Source organism: Ananas comosus, linkage group 6 (genome assembly GCF_001540865.1).
Source record: "Ananas comosus cultivar F153 linkage group 6, ASM154086v1, whole genome shotgun sequence".
Lineage (NCBI taxonomy): Eukaryota > Viridiplantae > Streptophyta > Magnoliopsida > Poales > Bromeliaceae > Ananas > Ananas comosus.
This window is the reverse complement of record NC_033626.1, coordinates 7,524,505-7,546,302: the sequence shown is the minus strand read 5'-3', so window position 1 is coordinate 7,546,302 and position 21,798 is coordinate 7,524,505. Positions and strand designations below refer to the sequence as shown.

Sequence of the window (21,798 nt, the reverse complement as noted above, 5' to 3'; positions counted from 1 at the left end):
ACTGATTCATACGTTTCCCTTTACTGTTTCTCTTTCTCCGTCTCCAAGAGAGTTTTCTGATTCATGATGTGATGAATCTTTACTCTTAATGTTGGATGTTTGTCGTATGTTTGTGTGAGAGAGAACACACAGTACCAGAATCGGTTGGGGTGATAAATATCCGGGTTTCCACGGAAAAGTTGAGTGGGTGATGGTGTATTGAGTAGGTAATAATGTATATATTACTCGGATGTATTACTCGGGAGTATTTACGGTTTTCGAGTTCTCAGTGGGTATTGAGGGTACTCAAAGTACTGGGAACTCAAAGGGTGTCGTAGGACGCGAAGGTCCGGGCTAGCAATAGGGACAAAGGCTTGTCCATCTTCGAGCAGGAAAGGTGGGCGCCGCACGGGCTTTGCGAACAAAAACGCTAAGTCCGTGACACTAGGCTCCATCCTAGGTTTAACGTCACTATGATGTCATCTATGTTTCAAGGTTTATATAATACTCTATTTTCATAAAACATATGCTCTTAGTTTAGCATGACAAATGGGTTGAAAAATTATTTTCTAGGTCAAGTGCTCCTAAGCCAACAAGACCTTTCAAATTTCATTATATGCACATGAATCAGTAGTTTAATATACACTTTACTAAAATACAGGTATTTAAATTATGAAAACTTTAGACAAAGTGGAGATCAAATCCATTTTACCATATAGTTTACTCTTGGGTAAATTGCATTGTTACCTCCTGAACTTTTGGCGAAGTTTCACTTTACCCCTCGAACTCCTAAAATGGACATCTAACTCCATAAACTCTAATATTTCATTCATGTTACCCCTTCCGTCAGTTTCCGTCAAGCTCCGTTAACTAGAAACTGACGGAAGGGGTAAAACGAATGAAATATTAGAGTTTAAGATGTTAAATGTCTATTTTAGGAGTTTGGGGTGTTAATTAACTCGCCAAAAGTTCATGTGGTAGCAGTGCAATTTACCTCTAACACTCTTGACTGTAAATTATTTTATTATAATATGTTATTTATGGATTGACTACTAACCCTCAAATTAGTGATCATACTTGATTTTGAATTTATATATATTTTTTATCCTAAAATAAATCATACAATAATTTATTCTACATTTTATTGTAATAAAATAAAAGCGAAAGAATTAACTGAAAATTAACTAAGAATTAAAATCTCTATATCTTAGTGTGGACACCTATTGTAAATCAACCATATTAGCAAGTACACCAGGACAGTAGAGTGTTTGAGCATCGTAGGTAGTTAGTATCACTTTGTTCTTATCTTTAAGCCACTCTAATTCATTTCTTTCGCTTTTATTTTATTACAATAAAATATAGGATAAACTATGGTATGATTTATTTGAGGATAAAAAATATATATAAATTTAAAATCAAGCATGATCACTAACTTGAGAGTTAGTAGTCAATCCATAAGTAACATATTATAATAAAATAATTTATAGTCAAGAGTCCTAGGGGGAAAATTGCACTACTACCTCCTGAACTTTTGGCGAGTTTCACTTAACCCCCCAAACTCCTAAAATAGACATTGAACACCCTAAACTCTAATATTTCATTCGTTTTACTCCTTCCGTCAGTTTTCGGTTAACGGAGCTTGACGGACAACTGACGAAAGGGATGACATGAATGAAATATTAAAGTTTAGAGGGTTAGATGTCCATTTTAGAAGTTCGAGGGGTAAAGTGAAACTTTGCCAAAAGTTTAGGGGGTAACAATGCAGTTTACCCGTTTACTCTCTGTTGGGCGCTTCTTCTCCTTTCCTTTTTCTAATGCCTTAATTTCTTCCTTCATCACAGCTGCACCCCGTTCGGCTCGTAAGGCCATCTCTACTACTTCATCTAATGTCTGAAGGTGCTGCAACTACACCAAGTGATAAATCTCGGGCCTCAAACCTCCCTCAAAAAAGTCAGCTCGGTGTCGATCATTTGGGGCAATGAATGACATGCAATTAAAAAGTTAGCTAAATTCCCTCAAATACTCTTGTACACTATCCCCTTGTCGACACTTCTTGAGATCATCTTTTAGTTTTTTTCCCTTTACATTGTCCAAAAAATACATTCCATATAGCATTCCTTGGAACTTTTCCTGTGTCAAAAGAGGGTGCGCCCAACGGCCTGCCAATCCGTGCTCTCCTCTACTGTACTTGGGCATTTCCTTCCAAACAATGGACTGCTAGATGCACCCGGTCCTCCTCAGGAATGAATAAATCCTCAAAAAGCTTTTCCATCTCTCCTACTCATGCTTCCATTGCTTAGGCTTCGATGTTGTCATCTCTAAATAAGGGCAGATCAAATCTTCTGAAATTGACAAGTCTCGTCGGGATCCTCTTCTGCTTAGTCTTCGACATGCCCTGAGAGGCAACTGGAGTATCCCCCAAGGTCGTCGGTTTAGCTGTAGTGGCATCAGTCAGGGAGTCGCTGCTAGTGGGGCACTCGCTGGTGCAAGTAGCAAAGGTGCGTGCTTCTCGGGAGCTCATTGTGGGGCACTCATCTGCTGCTCCAACATTTCACACATCTTTTCCATGTATTCCTCCTGTCGCTGGGAGGTCTCAGCCTGCCTCGCCAGTGCCTGTCTCACATCGGCACCTGCTCCTACAGCTCTCACGCCTCACTGGGCTCATGCTGACCCAGCACCTCACTAGGCTCAAACCGAGCTGACTCCTCAGGCTATGCTGGGGTGGGCCTCGTCTGTGGTTGCATATGTGGTGGCATTCTAAGCAGCTGAAACAACACATATATACATTAATTACACGTAAAAAGAACCAAACACTCGATTTAATTAGGTGAAAGTCTAGAGCGCATCTCTTTCTTCTATGACATTATGTTGTCTGCAGCCAACATAATTATCCAGCATATGAAAGACGTGTCAGTCACTCTTCAATTCCTTTTAAAGAGTTCAGATGACCCAGTCGCAAACTTTCACTTACAAGTCGCTTTACTCATGTCCTATATCCCTAAGGTTAGCCAAAATCCTAGGGTCTCCTAGGTCCGTTTGACCTATTCCTATGCTCCGATACCAACTTAATCTGTAACACCTCGTGATTGCAAAGGAAGCCTCTGAGCACGTAAACAGACTCGTTGGATGCACGAGGAACACCCCGTGCATCCGTAGTGTACAACAAACCTCTCAACATACCTAGAGTTCACGACTATGCATGTATTAGAGTATATAAAATAAACAAAGGTATAGTAGCATATATATAAACATATCCACTATCTCACAATATCACACGAAGCATATATGTATACATCGTCTCCAACAACCAACATAGAAATATTAATACATCTCTCACAAACCCTGATAATACATGATATACAAGCTTGTATACAAAAGATTATCAGTAGGGTCCTCTTCTAGTTGTCGCACATTAGGGTAGGAGGTGCTATCTAGTTCGGTATCTCCTTATCTTGACCTGCAGCTGTACTTGGTGCTGAATTCTCTAAAAAAGAAAACAAAAGGGGGTGTGAGAATTGTAATCAATAGTTCCTAGTGGGTACAGTTGATGAGACGATGAGCTACACTACTAGGTCTATTAGAAGTGTAGTAAATAACAAACGAGTAATAGAGTATAATATGAAATGAACTAATGAATACTGTACTATCATGCCTCTATAGTAGTGGTGAAAGTAAATGAATAGGAAAAGTGTCACTATAAAAATCAGTGTAGTAACAAGAGTCATTATGCGAATATCTGATAAGTAAACTCATAAGACTCAATTGCTTCGACCGGCTTATTAGTTCGACCAAGCTTACGCTGTCGCATGTCCAGTAACCAACCTTGACTTGGTGGTCCGACCCGCATGCATACACCTAACAGATCTAGTCAACTGCTGCAGCTCCGGAGAGGCACTCGTGGGGTGCGACCCTACCGAGTATCATAGTGTCACACGGCTCACAACCGAGCTCAACTGGCCCAATATAGGCTATGGTCATGTGTAGCGATCAAACAGATCATAACTGGCAATCCCCAAATATCCTCAATCATAGCCATATGTCATAAGTCTCGCTATTTGTCAGTAATACTTTTAGCAGTTTTACAGTTTTGCATGTATAATAGGATCTCAATATGATTAATATACAATAAGGATAAAGAATCCCAATCCATTATAATCATCGTGCTAATAATATCAAATCATCTCAAATACAGTTACATGGATATGCAAAGAAGATAACAATGGTAATAAGGATATTAATAGATATCTCAAAACTGTAGTAGGTAGAAACTCCTGTTCAAGCTATTTCGGACGACTTTTGTTACACCTGATCATTTGGAATCCCTTTTTGGGTGCGTTTGAATTATTTTCTGGGCGCCTAGTTGTAGTGTCCTTGGGGTTTAGCTATCGGTGTGAATACAATATTAGTGATTGATTGACACATTTGTAGAGTATTGGGATGAGTCGGAGTCGTTTTGGCGCGAAATGGATGCGAAAACAGATTTGGCACACTCAAATAGGCCAAAACTATAGTTTTGGTAGTTTAGGGGGCCCGGAAGTTGAATTAGGGTGCTTAGATTTGGAGTGCTATTTGGTATTTGTTACTAAAGTCATTTCGGGCCCAGTTTAGGGGGCTAGAAGTGAGCCCAGATTGGGTTTGGCAGCATCTCTCGTGAATATCGATCATTTTGACATGTGGCAGGTGGACATGTGGCAGGTGGTAGATATGGGCTGCTGGACCAGGTTAACTCTCCAGACTTTCATTTCGGTGTGGCGAACTATTTAGGGCGCCCAATTCTGGGTTTAAGGCAACCGAATTCTAGATTTTTTGTAGTGACAAGTTTAGTTCCTATTTTTTCTAGGGTTCATTTTACCCTTTCAACACCTTTATAAAAGTGGGTGGACGTCCCCATTGAGCTTTTCTCCTCTCCTTCTCAGGGAACTCCTTTCCCCAGCCAAAATTTAACTCAGATTCACTATTTCTCCCTAGAGCATTGTTGCATTAGTAAGAATTCAGCTTGTAGCAGCAGCAAACCTGGATTTTGTGGACTTTTGTTGTAACCTGATGCTGTGGAGGTGCAATTCGTGGGTTGTAGACTTGAAAGAGAGTGTGTTAACTACCTTCTTCATCTTTTCTAGGTTAGTGATGTCAATTTTCGAAAATTGAGTCGAATTGGAGGTTTTGAGCTAATTTTGGAATTTAGTTGGATTTCTTGGATTTTCATGGTTCAATTTTTGTTGTAATGGAAATTTCAGACTTGGAAATGGTTCCCCATCCTTCTCCACTGGTTTTGGTGCATTCCTCACCAAAATTTTCATATTTGAAGGTGAGAAATATTCAAAATTTTGAAGTTCCTGTGTAGTAATACAGATTTTAGGGACTTCACTTGATTTTGGTGGAATTTTGAATCTAGATTTTGTTAGAGAGTTGATTGCTAGATTTGGATGGGTTCTTTCCGCATTTCTGCAAGTTTTAGACCCCCCTTTTTTCCACTGAATTTACAAGTTAGAATTCCCAAAGTTTAGCTTAATTGATTTTGAACTGTAGTGCTGAATTCTGGATGCAAATTTGGGCCACCCTTTTTAGATCCGAATTGCGGCTAAGGGGGCTCGTAGTGCTGTTTTGAGCTATGGACAAGTAGTGTACCCTAATTTAGGGTCTAATCCTACTTTATGTAAGTTATGGATCCCGAGGATCTAAAAGGTAAGTAACACCTAGAGGGGGGTGAATAGGTGTAAATCCGGCAAACTCGAAAAATCTCGATGCAAACAAACACAATAGCGGAAATTAAAATAGCACACCGAGAATTTAACGTGGGAAAACTCCAATTCGGAGTGAAAAACCCACGGGACCGATCACGCAAAGAAAATCCACTAAGAAAACTTGAGTACAAGTGATTTCGACAAAAAACACGCGACTCAATTTACCGATTTCTTGTTGACGGTGATCTTTGCCGGTCCTCGATCGATAGGAATCCACCAATCGACCTTGCTGCAACTCCTCGCAGCGTCAACGCCTCAACTCCTCGAAGCGTCCACCGAATCCTCGGCTTCACGCGAGATCCACGCGCCGAACCTCCTTCCGGAGCTTGTAGAATTGAAGATTTGCGGTGATTTATCTTTTGAAAACCATAAGCTATGAGGATTCACCTTTAATCAATCATCTACTTGATTCTTGTAAGAAATATTGAGTAAAAACGAAGAAACAAGCCGATGTTGATTGCTAGAAACTCATCATGTAAATCGAAGCGAAGAAAACGAGTTTCTAGGGTTTAGAATTGGTAAAATATTCAAAGCCTTAATTTTAGATGACCCACATAGCTTATTTATATGTTTAGAAGACTTAGAAGTAGACTAGGATTGCAAAAAGTCGATTTCAAAAACCTGTGTCGTCCTCAGAGACCGGTCCTGTCGAGGAGACCGGTCTGTGAGAGACCGGTCTCTCAAGTGAGGAACCGGTCCCTCCCTGCGTGACCAAAAACCCCACGTTCGGGAACCGGTCTCTCAAACTTGAGACCGGTCCCTCGCTGCGTGACAGAACCACCAAGGTTCGGGAACCGGTCTCTCATCACAGGGGACCGGTTGCATCAGGAATTACGCAGTGAGGACCTTGGGGGAACCGGTCTCTCCATTTCAGAGACCGGTCCCAGAACATAAGAAAGTTCAGTAAATATGTTTAAAAACAATCTAAGCCTTCTGAACTTATTTTAATCACGTAACTTCACCACAAATAATTTTTTCTACATACCTTAGGTGTCGATCTTTCTGAATAAGTCTTTGTCCTCTAATTTGAATCTTTTCTCGAAATTTTCTGCGATCAACTCTTCAAGACTCCAAACAACTTTACGAAATTCGCCAACCTATAAAATCCTTAACACTTTAGAAGGTAAGTTTAAGTAAGTTTGAACTCCAATTCTAGATTTTTGAATTGTGGATTCATGTTGATCTCTTGCTGTTATGGACTACTAGTTGAGGATCTGGGCTCAGGTTTGGGCGTCCAGATCTTGCTGCCAGAGGTTCCAGCAGTATAGTAGCTTGAGAGGGAATTGATTGAGTTGGTAGTCCTCGAGTCCTTTGTTCTGTGGTTGGTTTAGCTCTTCCGGTAAGTTAATGTTTACCGAAATTTTCGAAATTCCTTCTAAGTTATTGAAATTTCAGCATGTAGATAGCGACTCCTACCAATGTTTGTGAGCTGCGGAAGAGGACCGTCAACTAGTTAGCTTTTGGGTATTGTATGTACTATACATCAAGACTAGGCAAGGCCAGGAGTGACAAAATTGTCGACCACCCCCAGCCATCGGGTCGTTAGGAGTTCCGAAATTTATTCTTTGTAGGTCACAAGGGTCCATTACCTTTGCCCTATATTGTCAACCTTTCTAGGTTCGAGTCATTCATGTTCATGTGGTCATTCTACAACTATATTTCCAACCTATATTCAATGATACTAGGTTCAATGACGTTTCAATCCAAGTGGTTTTCCTACAACTATATTCTGAACCTATGTTCCATGACACTAGGTTTTCTATGTTCACGTGTTGAGTTCTCTAGTGACCCTAAAGAAAATCAACCTATTATACAGTCCACAACATAGGTTCACAACCAACCATGCATGCATTTATTTATCTCATGAAATTGGCACCCTAATTAACATGTATTACATGCAAGCACATCTACTCATGCATAGATAGTGAAAACCAATTAATACAAATAACATATGCTCATACATACATCTTATGACCAATAACTACCATGCAACCATTTTATCACTTAGTCTAGTTAATTATTAATCTCTAGACATGAGAGGTGACACCTTTGCTCTTTAGCAGACTCCTAATTGCCTGTTGTCACTTGCAATTAGGCCTTTCTCTTGAGCTTCAAGCTTTTATCCCAAGTTCTCTTGCCATAAACGCAAGCAAATCGGTTCATTACCACTTTCGAACCCTAAAACAATTTTATCTCTAGAAATCATATTGTTTCCCGTGATTTCCAATCTCTTAATTAGGGTTTTAAAGGGTTAAAAATTTTTCGAAATTCCTTCTAAGTTATTGAAATTTCAGCATGTAGATAGTGACTCCTACCAATGTTTGTGAGCTGCTGAAGAGGACTATTAGCTAGCTAGCTTTTGGGTATTGTACTATACATCAGGACTAGGTGAGGCCTGGGCCTCTTACTTGTATCTATATTTAGGGAGTGATGATTGCACGGATTTTTGCATAGTGATAGTTGGTAGGTTTAGTTTTATACATCGCTCTGATACTTTTGTAGCTATAGATTTGCTCGTTTACTACAACTTTGTTGGACGCTTCGCGTGTGCAAGATGTGTAATATACCGGATTTTTAGTATAAAAGTAAATATAAATAAAAGTAGTGTGAGCTACTATTTTTATTTGACTTAGAGAAGTAAAATACAAGTCGGAAACGACTTATGCTGAAATCGGAACGGAAATAGAAAATTTAGAATTTTCTGTGAGAAACGGAGCTGATATTTTAGTAGAAAATTCACAGTGTCAAAAAATTATGAAAACTTGAGAATATGTCGGGATTATTTTTATGAGGCTAGATTTAAAGTTTCATGTCATTCCGACACTCGGAAAGTGGAAAATAAAATCCGACTGCTATCTGCTAGAGATTTCAGTTCAGTAGAGCTTTCGGTTACCAAAGATGGTCGAAACTGAAAAGTTAAGATATTTTTCATTTTATTAGCTTAAACCGAGACTGACTGTCACATTTGAGAGAAAACGGACATTCAGAAGGGCTCCGGCGAAAAGTATCAGATTCTGAGCTGCTAAACTGAAATTTCAATGTTGTTGGGGGGCCTATGTATGTAACAAAAGGCTTTCAGCCTTTGTCCTGGTTCGAACCCGAGAGAGAGAGAGGAGAGGAAGCAAGCCCTCTCTCTTTCTCTCTTGCTCTTTAGCTCACACCTCACATCTCTCTCTCCCCTAGCTTTCTCTCTCTAGCAAGTTTCTCCATTAAAGAGGAGAGGTTGGAGAAGATGAAGTTGGAGATGAAGCTTGGAGCTCTCTAATGGTGAAGCAAGCTCTCTAATGGTGGATTTAGCTTGGAAGCTTGGAGAACAAGGTGAGATTTTGTAGATTTAAGGTTAGGGTTTTGTGTAAATCTTTTGAGAATGATATAAATGGAAACCTTATATGATTCTAAACTAGTTTAATGAAGAGATTATCATGATTAATGAGACTCTCTTGATGAAATGGAAACCTAGGGTTGCAATTGGGATTTTTGATTAAATCCTTTGTGTGTGAGATTCTAATGATCTCTAGAGTACTCTTAGCATGTTTCTCCATTTAGTTTGGATTATTTGGAGATTTTGTTCATGCTATGGTTAGAATGAGGGTTTTGGGGTTTTGAAGTAAATAAGGGTTTTGATCTCATTTAATCTTTTGGATCTCTAATTGAAGGTTAGAAATGAACCCTTGATGACCTTTCGTTGCGGATTGTTGGGTGTTCGGTGATCAATTGCGAGTTGGAGCTGAACCGGATCACGTGTGCCGTGGGAGCCCGATTGCAAGTGACTACAAGCAATCGGAGAGCAATATTCGGTTGGTTGTGCTCTACCAAAGCGATTAGGTCGCTTCCATGCCAAAGTGAAGTGTGTTTAATTTTGATGCATGAAGTGGTAGTAAAATTGCCAAGTGAATGATGTATGCTAAAGAATGCATGAGTTAGATTCTAATTGCAAATGCATGAGATGTATGCTAGTAAAAGAATGCATAATTGAGATTCTAATAAAGAATGCATAGAGTATATGCTAAGTGAAGGTATAGGACATATGCTAATTGGGTATGCATGATATATGCTAAAAGAATGCATGATTGAGATAGATGCTAATTTAAATGCATAAGATATATGCTAAGTGAATACATGAGCTAAATGTTAAATGAATGTATAACATATGTGCTAGTAATGAGTGCATGTAATGGTAGTCCAAATTGTAAATGATGCATGAGATATATGCTATATGAGTTATATGCCAAATGTATATTGATTACTATTTTGATAAGAACATAGACATGTATAGGAAATGTTAAAGAACACATGTATATTGACATAATGCGAGAATATGCTAGATTCATATGAATGTGAATTTGGATCGATAACTCTAAGTAGAGTAAAGAACTTGACATTGGAAAGTAAGAACATTGAGTGACATGTTAATTAAGAATCCTAGGTATGGACAACTAGGAAAATAAGAACATTGAGTGGCATGTTAATTAAGATTCCTAAGTGGGAATAACTAGGATGACAAGTATAATGAATAGCATTGAAGCCTAGTGTAAATGAACATAGGCGAATCATGAGTGGCAATGAACTTGGAATTAAATAAACCTATGTTATGACACGAGTGGCATTGAACCTAGAGTCAAGTAAACCTAGGTTATGAATATAGTGACATTGAACCTAGAGTCGAATGAATCTAGATAGTAAAGAACATTGAACCTAGTGTTAATGAACCTAGGCTATGAGCATAGTGGCAACGAACCTAATGTATTAAACTTAGGTTGAATAATGGCTTGGACCTAGATAGGTCGACACTATAGGGTATAAGACCAACCCTAGAGATGTGAATGTGGATTCTGGAATCCCTAGGAATGAAGGCTACTAGTGCAGCGGCTGCTAGTGCAGCGGATAAGACTCGCGACCGAGCGCAAGTGAATCAGAACTGTGGGTATGTTGGTTCTCCTCGCCCGATAGTGATTCAACGGGTATGTTGGTTCTCCTCGCTCGGTAAGTGGAATGGCAAATGAGAATCATAACTGCGGGTATGTTGGTTCTCCTCGCCCGGCAGTGATTCAACGGGTATGTTGGTTCTCCTCACCCAGTATGCCATGAGAATGTGGACGCGGGTATGTTGGTTCTCCTCGCCCGTAGGTCCATTGAGTGACTTGGGGTCCGGGGTTCGACGGTATATCCTCACCCTGTGAGTAGACCCATAGTCGAGAGGATTTAAGGCTGAGGTGCATATGAGACTTCCTTCGCCTCGAGCTTGACAGAGCGCAGACTATTCTCGGTGGATTGACTCAAGACCGAGTCGAGTGGCAAAGTTGGCTAAGGTAAAGTAACCTTAGGAAAGAATTGCCAATGAACATAGTGCGACTAAGAATAAAGAATGATTAGCGATAAAGAATGGCTAATAGTAAAGAATGGCTAAGAATAAAGAGTAGAATCAATTAATCTACTTGCATGAGTTGCATGATTTGCATATTGCATATTGTGAGGCATGAACATGATAAATGTTAGTTGCATGAATTATATATATATTTGTGGATATTTGTTGGACTAACATGTTTGCAGTGCCTCCTTTGAACCTGGTGGGTCGAGCTTTTTTCTTGGGTGGCCGTACCCACTGAAAACTATGGACAATAGTTCTCACCCCCGTGTTGTTTTTGGGGGTTACAGATTCACACGCGAGCGGCGCGGCGATGCGAGGAAAGGGCGTAGCTCCCTAGTTAGCGCTCTACCACCGAGACCAGAGATAACAGTACCCTGAGTCGGCTACTTAGGGATGTAAAAGAAAAGAAAAGAACAAAGCTGTAATAATCTTGTTAAAACTAGATTTTATTTGGAAGCTAAAAAGAGAATGAAAAGTATAATATGTGATGTAAAATGTATGTCAGTTGAATGCTTATAGTAGTATAGGTGTATTTATGTTTTCGATACCTTCCTTATGCAATCTTTGCTTGTATGCTGTTTCTGGTTGGAACCTCGCGTATTGTATGGATTGTGACGCCTTGGACATACAGGGGAGACTCTGTACGCGGTACAGAGGAAACCCTGTCCGTTCGGCGGTCTGTTGGCGTGCCCAAATCTGACCAAAGTGGCGGGCTCGGGGCATGACAAGATGTGTCCTGGCATATGCGGTAGATATGTTCGCATGCCTGGGGGCTTCTGCTGTAGGACTGAAGTGTGACAATTTTTTATTAGGACAATCTGATACAATACGACCAAAGCCTCTGCATTTGTAACATTGAATTTGTCCTTCAGGACTTTTTTTTCTCCTTAGAAGAGTTCTCAGATTTCGTGGACTTCATCCTTGAACTCCTTTTGATCTTTGATTGCTTCAAGGATGAAGATGATCTGTTGGCTCAGTTCTTTTTGAAGTTCCGACAAAGTTTCTTCATTAAAAGAGCCAACTGTTTCACAAAATCTTCCGTTGAAGCATTTTCATCCTAATCCGAAGATGAAGAGTTTTGTGTCTTCTTTTTTTTCTTGTAGTCTTTAGAAGATTTGACAGAAGATGAATTAGTAGGAAAAGTCATTTCATAAATTTATAAAGCACCTACTAACTATTCTATCTTAAGCTTATCCAGATGTTTTACTATTTCTCAAAATTTTATTATAGCTTTAGACTCTGAGATCTTCTCTCCTAAATTCATGCATGTATTAATAATATCTTGCAAATAAGTATAATACTCGGTAAAGGTTTCATATTTCTCCATGCGAATAGAATCGAATTTGCTAGTAAGCATTTGGAGTTTCTGAACCTTTACCAAGCTTGTTCCTTTATGCATGACTTTAAGATTGTTCCAAATCTCCTTGGTTATTTCACATGTAAAAACGTGTGAGAACTCGGTCTGAGATAAAATATTAAATAAAGCATTGATCCCCTTGCCATTATAAGAAGATGAATCAATTTCTTCTTTGGTCCACTTATTCTGAGGTTTGGGAGTGACAACATTAATATTAGTTTCAGTTGGATGTTTTCATTCGTATTCGACCGATTGTCAGGCCCGCTCGTTGATGGCTGTCAAAAAAGCCCTCATGCTAACCTTGTAGTGTGCATAATTTGTGCCATTGAAAAGCAGAGGCCCGTTGATATTACCACCCTCACTTATAGTTTACAAACATACACTAGCTCTGATACCACTTGTGAGTAGTTAATCCCAAGGACCTAATAGGTAGAAAAACACCTACAAGGAGTGAGTAGATATAAACAGTAAAAACAACCAACTCAATATATTTTAACATAAATGTGAAAATTAAAAATAGCACACCGAAAATTTATGTGAAAAAATTCCAAGCAGAATAAATAACCCACGGGACCAATCACATGAAAAATCCGCTAAAGAATAAAATTGAGTATAAGGTAATATACCGAATCTATGATTCAACCTTTATCCTACGTTCGTACTAGATCTTGATCATTGGTCTCAATCGATTGAGCTCCTTTACTCAATCACGCTACGAATCCATGCAGCATCCATGCCTCGAATTGACGAAGCATCCACCAAATCCTTGGTCGTCACGCGAATCCATGCACGTTCACTTCGTCCAGGGTGCAAACAATTAATAGTTTGTGGTGATTTGATGCTTAGAAAAACATATAATCTGTGGAAGGATCTCTAAGCAATTTTTAATTTGATTCTTTGAGAGAAAATTTGAGTTAGGGCTCCAAGAATCAGGATGAGAAAGAAACTTGATGTTGAAGGTGAGAGAGATGGCCACCCACAAATTTCAAGGGTTTTCCCAAAGATAAAATATTCTTAATCATGTTTTAAAAAGATCCCCACATCTTATTTATAGGGTTGGAAGCAATTAGAATTAGATTAGGATTACAAAAATTGATTTAAAAAAATCTGACGAGTCCAGGATTCGGATCCTTTGTTCAGGGTCCCGAAGTCGTTCATGATTCAGATCCTTCAGGCAGGGTTCAGATCGTTCCTACAAAACAGCAAATTAGTTGTTCAGGATTCAAATCCTCTAGTGAAGTTTCGGATCCTCTATTATGGTCGACAGAACACCCTTTCAGGATCCGAATCCTCTCATAGGGTCTGGATCCTGGCACCAAAAAATCTTTAGTTTTGTATTTAGACAAATTTATCCCTATTTTGATTACTTCTAGACACATATATTATCATAAATCACCACTAACTTCGTATAAATTTACCTGGAGTTCATGAGCTTCAATGTCCAAATCTTTGACTCTTCAATCTTCGTCTTTTCATCTTTAAATCTTCAAGACTCCGATAGAGCTCACAAAATCCACAAACATTAAAATGCTTAACAATAAATACCAAAGCACTCTTCGAAAATTTTGACAATTATTACTTCATACTGCAACAATGGTCAGATTGCAGTGACACATTTTTGTAAAATTGTAAAATTTTGAGTCATTCAATATTATATTCATATGATTCAAAAGAGTAGAAAAGCTAACTGATCATTATTATAGTGAAAAAAGGAAGTTTCGACATAATTTAATACTTTAGATATTATCAGATTTGCTTAAAGGTGTTTATGAACCGGGTCGAGTCTAGATAGTTGATATACTATACCCGTATCCTAAAAAGAAATAGGTAGAAAAATATATATACACCCTATCCATTTAACTTCGGATCGGGTCCAGATCTGAGTACTTAAGTTAATAATATACCTATCGGGTCTATTTTAGCGGGTCTGGGTAGTGATTACCGGTATGTTTCCTACTTAAGACCAAGTATAGTGATGATTGGCCGAGGGGAGTTCCATCATGGATCAGGTACGAGTTGGATCTAGTTCGGGTACAGATACCCGTATGCATATATTTTTATGGGACAATTGCTTATATACCCCTGAAAAGTTCCCAACTTTTCGATTTACCCCTCTTAGACGGCTAATATTGAAAATACATTTTTTACGTTCCAACCTATTTCTAATATACCTTTAGAGTTAAAATCTGTTAATGAACTCTGTTATCTCTGTAAAATTACTATTTTGCCCTTTCAAATATACCCTTCGACCATCACTGACTTTCTTATTTGCCCTTAAAGTTAGGGGCACAAAAAGTATTTTGACTTTTGGTCTTTTCAAATATACCCCTCTACCGTCACCAACATTTCTTATTTATCATTAAGTTAAGAGCAAAATTAGCATTTTAATTTTTTTAACTGTGGTAGATATTTAACTCACGTTTAACCTAAGTTAACTTAACAGGAGATAACTGCAGGGTTATTTTACAATAACGGTGGAATATATATGATAGGTATTTTAGAAAGAAAAAAAAAGGGGTAAATTGGATATTTTTAAACGTATGAGGGGTATATAGGCAATTATCCCTATTTTTATATACTTTATTAAACAGTTTATAAAAAAATCATAAATCTCTCGCTATAGAAAACTCGCGTTCTAATTAGTTGCACCGTCCAATAAAATTAATTCAAAAGAAAGATTCAAGCAGTAAACGGCTAGGGTTAAAGAAATGAGTAAAATAAAAAAAAAATAAAAAAAAGGAGTAAACAAAGCGACTAGGATTTTTATTAGGATGAAAATATACCGAGACCCTTCATCTATAAGTACTATTGAAATTGATCCCTTAACTTTAAATTTTTTTATTTACTATCGGATATTTCACTGGGTCCAAGTCTGGGTCGAGATTTGAAAGCTCTTCCTGACCCTCCCCATTAAAAGGTCGGATTTGGGTCGGGTCCAAGTCGGATCTGGGTATAAAGTATTCAGACCCGTACCCGAAACTTTAATGGGTAATTATTTTAACCCGTATTCTATCCATCTTTTATCGGATCCGATTCGGGTCCAGGTAGGGTCCGGGCCGAGCATGGAATATCGGGTATTTTGGACCGCTTTAGATTTACTCTTTGTAATAAGTGAATGTATCATTAGTACGAACGAGTTTGATTCTTGCTGAATGTGCTCAGTTCCAAACTCTCTTGCTGAATGTGCTCAGTTCCTAACTCCATCTTCGATTGGATCAGAACTTTCTAAAATTTTCCTTTTTTTTAAAAAAAAAAACAAATCATACAAAGTTTTGACACCATTGATGTGCCTTTTAGCTAAGAACTTTTTTCCGTTTGGTGTTAACTTAAATCCGGAGTAACTTCAAATTGATCTTGGACCTTGGGAGATATATGTTAATTCCCTTTAAACATTTCACACATAAATTTAGCCCCTTTTTGGAGTTTGGGACGTTACATGAGGCATAATTATTCAAGTCTAACTAATGAATACCTTTATTAAGGGTCAAACGGATGAACATTTTGTCAAGTTGGCAAATTATGTGCCACGAATCATCCTCACGTAATTAGCAAAACCATGCCAACGTCTAGCACCCGAGGGAAGGGATAGTGCCCAGTGATAAACTGCGCACGGTTAATCTACAACTCACTGTGCAAATGGGAGTTAACGCGTTCGCACAAATTTGTGAGTGGCAGAACATCCCTACGGACTGCAGTATCGGCACACGAAGGTGCAGGAATACCCCTACGGACTGGACTACAGGCACACGAAGGCACGCGAAATGCTCTGCCACCATTAACGTGTATCATAAAAAAAAAAAAAAAAAAAAAAAAAAAAAAAAAAAAAAAAAAAAAAAAAACACCTGTCATTGCAACCTAGTAGTAACTTGATTTTGTTGCAAGGTCCTCGATTTTGATTATGCAGAGTAATGCAATCAACCTGTTAAGTGATAGTGGTTGTGAAAAAGACACTACCAATCTAGCTTTACGTAAATAAATGAAGTAAACTAAAAAAAATCTTTATGCATCCAAACGAGCTAAAATACTCTCGACTATCCTACTATTTTGAAAAGAAACAAAAAGAAAAGAAAAGAAGAGAAAAAATAAAACACAACTTTTTGGCAATTACATGGTACTGAGTACAATTTGATGATCAGTTAGCCTGTGCTGGTTTTTACAAGGAAATCAGCAGAAATTTGCAGTAATTTAATGATACGACCACAGATATACTGAAATCTATAAAAGATTATTTTGAAAGAATTTATATCAATGCATTGAGAAAGGTCTGTGTGCATATTTACAGATACTTCAACTTTCGCATTTGAATTCACATGAATGGAAATCCTTTAATGATGGACCTGCAAAATCAGGTACTGAAATATATTTGAGGTGCGACAAAAGCAGCAGAAAAATGTCCCTATCAACTCATCTAGATCCCTCAATGTCTGCCCAGAAGCATAGTTTCGAAAAACCAGTAAAAGAGGGGCACCTAATGCTCTATTTAATCTTCAACTTGAATAAAGTTCTTCTCTTTCAAGTTGAAGAAGCTACCCAAGAAACCAGCAGTTGCTCTACTTCTTCCCAGTTATGAACCTTCGTCACAAGAGGGTGCGAATTTTCGACCCCAGTTTTGCACCAAGGGTATGAGTTATCGTAATCAAAGAGCAAGACTCTCATACCAGCATCTGCACACTCTGAAGCATACCTTGGGTTGTCGTCAATTAGGATCTGAGCACCCAGAGATCTGCAGGCGTTGTTACCAAAGGAAAGATAAAACCATAAAAATAAAAGTAAAAATAAAAAAAAAAATTAAAAGTGGTGTATTAGAAAAAGTAAATGTACGGTGATAAATATTTACTATTCCAATTAATAAACAGTAGTAATGGAAGTTCATAACTGATCACCCGTGAAATTAGAGTGGTCATGGAGAAAACAAATTGAATCCAAGGTGGCGCCCTTGCACATTTAAATATGGTAATTGGTTTACAAGGTGAGTATGAGTTGCATGACAACATAATTACCATTTGGAAATCTGGATAAGGATAGGACAGGCAATATAATTTAAAACTGTACAATTTTGTAGGTAACAGAAAACCTACAAAAGTACAGATACTATTTGCAAAACAATCTTCAATACCACATTTTATCAGAAAAGGCACACCTTATATCAATATAATTAAATATTCAATGTTATTTTCCACCCTCTGATATATGATATTATATCGTGAAACGACAAAGTGAAAGAAAAAGGAAAAAAGAAAAGAAATCAAAACATATGAAAGAGAAAAACAAACATTCAGGTGTACGAAATTCTACAAATCGGCAAATAAATCAATAAATCTTGCCTGCAAATTTCGGATTTTGGCTTTGATTCTCCGTCCAAAGCAAAATGATTCCCAAAATGAATCTCCTGAAACAAGTCAGGATAGTGCTTTTGAATCCACTCAAGTGTGTGATCTTTGATTACATTCTGCCGAGATCTTTGGAAAAACAAAATTCAAGTTCAAGGTTTAGTGTATGCATGTAGAATTAAAAAAAAAAAAAAAGAAGATTGCTTCATAATTAGACAGATATAATGTTAAAGCAAATTAAAATAACTTACGTCACCACAGACAAGATGCAAAAGGAAGATAAATTCCGAAGAGCATGTTGAGCACCTGGGATGGGATGAATCCCATTTTGGAAGTAGGTAGTTTTAAAGAACTCATGAACACGAAAATCGGCTGCCACATTTAGCAGAATACTCGAGATCAATATACGCGCACATAGAGGTCAAGAAAGTTATGTTGTTTGCACAAACGGTCCCCTAATTTTGGAACTAAAATGAGATGTTTAGTAATGAAATAAAGCGCTGCATCAACACGTACCTTCAGCACGAGAACATTTCCATATCTGCAAAGAGTCAGAAGAAAATAATATAAGCATACCAATTGTGACAAATGAAGCAGATGATAAGATCATTGAGTGCTACATTAAGAGTGTGCCTAAAACAAACGAACAGTTCGAATAGGCCCATGAACATACCTTGAAAAACTCATAAACATAATACTCCGAAACTGAGTGATTCAAAGAGTACCGGTCGGCAATAAATCTGTTCAATGCTGTGAGAAAGCTTCCAAGAACTGTAAAAGAAGTGCAAAAGCATACAAGTATGAACAATCAATGTTAAGATCAGTATGCATCCATGGCGTATAGAAATAAAAGTGTTGAATCACAGAAATCTCTTTCCCCTTTCTGGGGAAAATGCATCATTTAGCTCACTGTACATATCCTCAGAAGTCAGATCCTACAAAATTTTTTTTTTATATTTTTTTTGAAATCAACTTCAAAGCCACCTATGCTTACAGAGTTTCAATAGGAGAACAATATGCACCAAATGATATATAAATGCATGAAGAATACCATAAAAGGACAGACACCAGTATTTTGGTAGTTAGAAACTGTTTATACTTCTCTCTAAAGGAAAAAAAAAAATCAATTTCCAGAAGTTGGTTACATAACATTGACAATAATTGTTGAATTAAGAACATATTCATCGCTTATGTTTGTCGGTGACCATAATTGTTGAATTACCCCATGGGCACAAGCAACCACTGCACATTTGAAAAGAATAGATGGTTGACTAAATTCTTCACACTCACCTAGAGCAGAAAGGTATCAACATTAAAACAAGGTTTTAAGTTCCCATCGGCATGAACCGTGCCCACCATGCTGACAATGCCCAAAACCCTCTTTCTTTTTTTCGAAATTAACAGGTAATTATCATTAATAGAATACAAAAGATTCGATGAAGAATATATAAAGAACAATTTGAACATACTAATGCCAAACAAAATAATAATTCATGCTGCCAACACACAAGGTGTTTTCGTCAACAGTCATCGGCATAGCACGGCATGCCTGTGTCGTACCGTGTGTGCAAGTGCTCAGCATGAACCCATGCCGTGGCATTTAAATCCTTTCATCAAAATTTCCACAATGTTGCTACAGACTTAGAAAATGACTATGTAGTGTTACACATAATTCCTTTTCTGGTTGCCACCAAATATGGTGCTACTAAATCATTCTTAGTTTAGTTTGAATCTATCCAAGTTAGTTTCCAAATTTCGCAATTCTTCAAGATCTCAATTGATGCTATAACTTTCTTGATTGTGTGTGTGGGGGGAGGGGGGGTGGTATCTTCTGTTCATGTTGTTTTGACTAGTTAGGAAAATCCTACGATAGAGGCAAAGCAAGTCATCAGGATCAAATCAACAACAAATATACAATGCCGAGCAAGTATAAGCGACAATACTATTACTATCATTAATTGAAGAGAATCACAGTTAATTCAGCAAATGTATCTACAAAAGGTGAAAGATAGCACCACAGCACTAACACCATACCTTCATCCACATCAACTGCCACAACCAATTTCTCAGGCACCATATACTTGGGAAACCGGAAACATTTTCCTTGTCGGCATGCACCATTTCCATTCACGGTTTTCGCAGCCGCCACCTCGCCAACAAACAATTCAGAATCGTGAACTGGTCGACGACAAGGTGCGACGGGGTTAGCTTTTACAATTTCCACTTCTGCTCTCCTCAAAACGCCATCATGCCGATCCAAACAGCTTTTCAAACTCAACGCATTACTTGGCAGTACTCTCGAACCACTAGTTCTATCAGTTAAAGTCTTTGTGTGAATACTGGCACTCTCCTTTTCACCACTAAACTGACTAAAACTGCATAATCTTGCAGAAAAGAGTTGATTATTTAAAGCCATCGAGGCACGATCAATCCTAAGAGCTTGGAAATTTTGGGGAAGCAATCTCAAAAGTTCTCTTTTTAGCATAGTGTTGCCCACATTCCCAACAATATTAACACAAAAATTATACTGATGAACGAATGCTTTGGAAGCTGCCCTAATTATTAGAAAAAGGCAAATACCCAACTAGGGATCACTCAAACGCACAGATAACATTAGAACTTGATTAGAATGAATCAAGAAAAAGGAACTCAAAGAATTTAAGGCACCAATAAATGAATCAAATGATAAAGAGAATCGCCGTTCCTATTCAATGATTTATCTCGCGGAAAACCGTTTTTTCACTCAGATTAGAAATAAAAGAAAATCAAAATCAATTGGGTTTGCTAGGAAAGCTCTAAAGAACTGAAAGGAAAGAAAAAAAAAAAAGAAAAAGAAAAAGAAAAGCCCTACTTGATATTAAATAAGAACGTAGCAGCGTAGAACTGTTCGTCCTTCACACCAAAAACCTCAACATAAATCAAAATCAATGAGAAAAAAAAAGGAAGTAAAATTGAAAAAACTCGTTGCCTCGTCTCCCCTTCTCCCCTTCTCTCTCACTCCTCTCTTTCCTTTAATTTTCTCTCTCTCTCCACGGTCAGTTATTTTAGAATTTGGGAATGGTCGTGGAGAAAGTTTCTCCTCCAATTTCGATTGGTGTGCTCCCTTCAGAGCGGTGGGTTCTCTTTCCGCTTTATGGACGGCCAGAGCAAAGGTTAAACGTTACACAGGCCCTAACTTTTGCGCCATTTTTACAGTTTGATGTATTTATCTTTTCGTTTTTATAACTAAGTCTTTAATTTTTAAAAACCATTCAATATATAGAGTCTGGCGGATATACTATAGGTAGAACGGAAGCCTCCGTGCTACTAAGTTATTTTCAGTGATGCAGCTTCCAAATCGACGATCAGTTCCGTTAGACTTGATCAACACTATTGAAAGTATTTGAAAACTAAATTTCATAATTTTTCGGCATCATTTGGCTAGTGATCAAAATGTCTCAAAATTGATAACTTTAAAGGTAGATGTGATGCGTTTGTGAATTTAACGGTGTAAAACAATCCAAATTTGATGAAATTTTTATAGCAAATTCTTTTTACTATTTAGAGTAAGATCAGTGTATCTGATCTTAAATTCAGGTCTTTTATCATCATTTTTTATGAGATTTTTATTTGCAGCCGTTCATTTTTATATTACTCGTTTGATAGGTAAATGATACCGAAAAGTTATGAAATTTAGTTTCCAAATACTTTCGATAGTGTAGATCAAGTCTAATAAAATCGATCGTCGATTTGGAAGCCATATCACAAAAAACAACTTGGTAGCACGGAGGCCTCCGTGCTACCGATAGTATACCAGCCTAGCTTTATATATATGTATATATAAAAGCTGGTATACTATCGATAGCACGAAGGCCTCTGTACTACTAAGTTGTTTTCAATGATGCGGCTTCCAAATCGACGATCGGCTCTGTTAGAATTGATCTACAATTTAAATTTTAAATATTTAAATTTTAAATTTCATAATTATTTTAAATTTTAAATTTTAACTTTAAACTTTGAAATTTAAAATTTAAAATTTATTTT

General features: G+C 37.7%; 1 protein-coding gene and 1 long non-coding RNA gene across 2 annotated transcripts; one reads left to right on the top strand and one right to left on the bottom strand.

Moving 5' to 3' along the window:
* Positions 9,425-11,631, top strand: LOC109712011. The gene is made up of 2 exons (XR_002216747.1): positions 9,425-9,545; positions 11,376-11,631. It is a non-coding gene; the product is annotated as an uncharacterized LOC109712011 (long non-coding RNA).
* Positions 16,652-20,928, bottom strand: LOC109711880. Its single transcript, XM_020235228.1, has 6 exons — positions 19,810-20,928; positions 18,449-18,546; positions 18,292-18,316; positions 18,027-18,147; positions 17,770-17,904; positions 16,652-17,168 (listed from the first exon to the last, which is right to left on the bottom strand). The coding sequence occupies exons 1-6, from the start codon at positions 20,258-20,260 to the stop codon at positions 16,958-16,960; spliced, it is 1,041 nt and encodes a 346-aa protein (XP_020090817.1). The 5' UTR covers positions 20,261-20,928; the 3' UTR covers positions 16,652-16,957.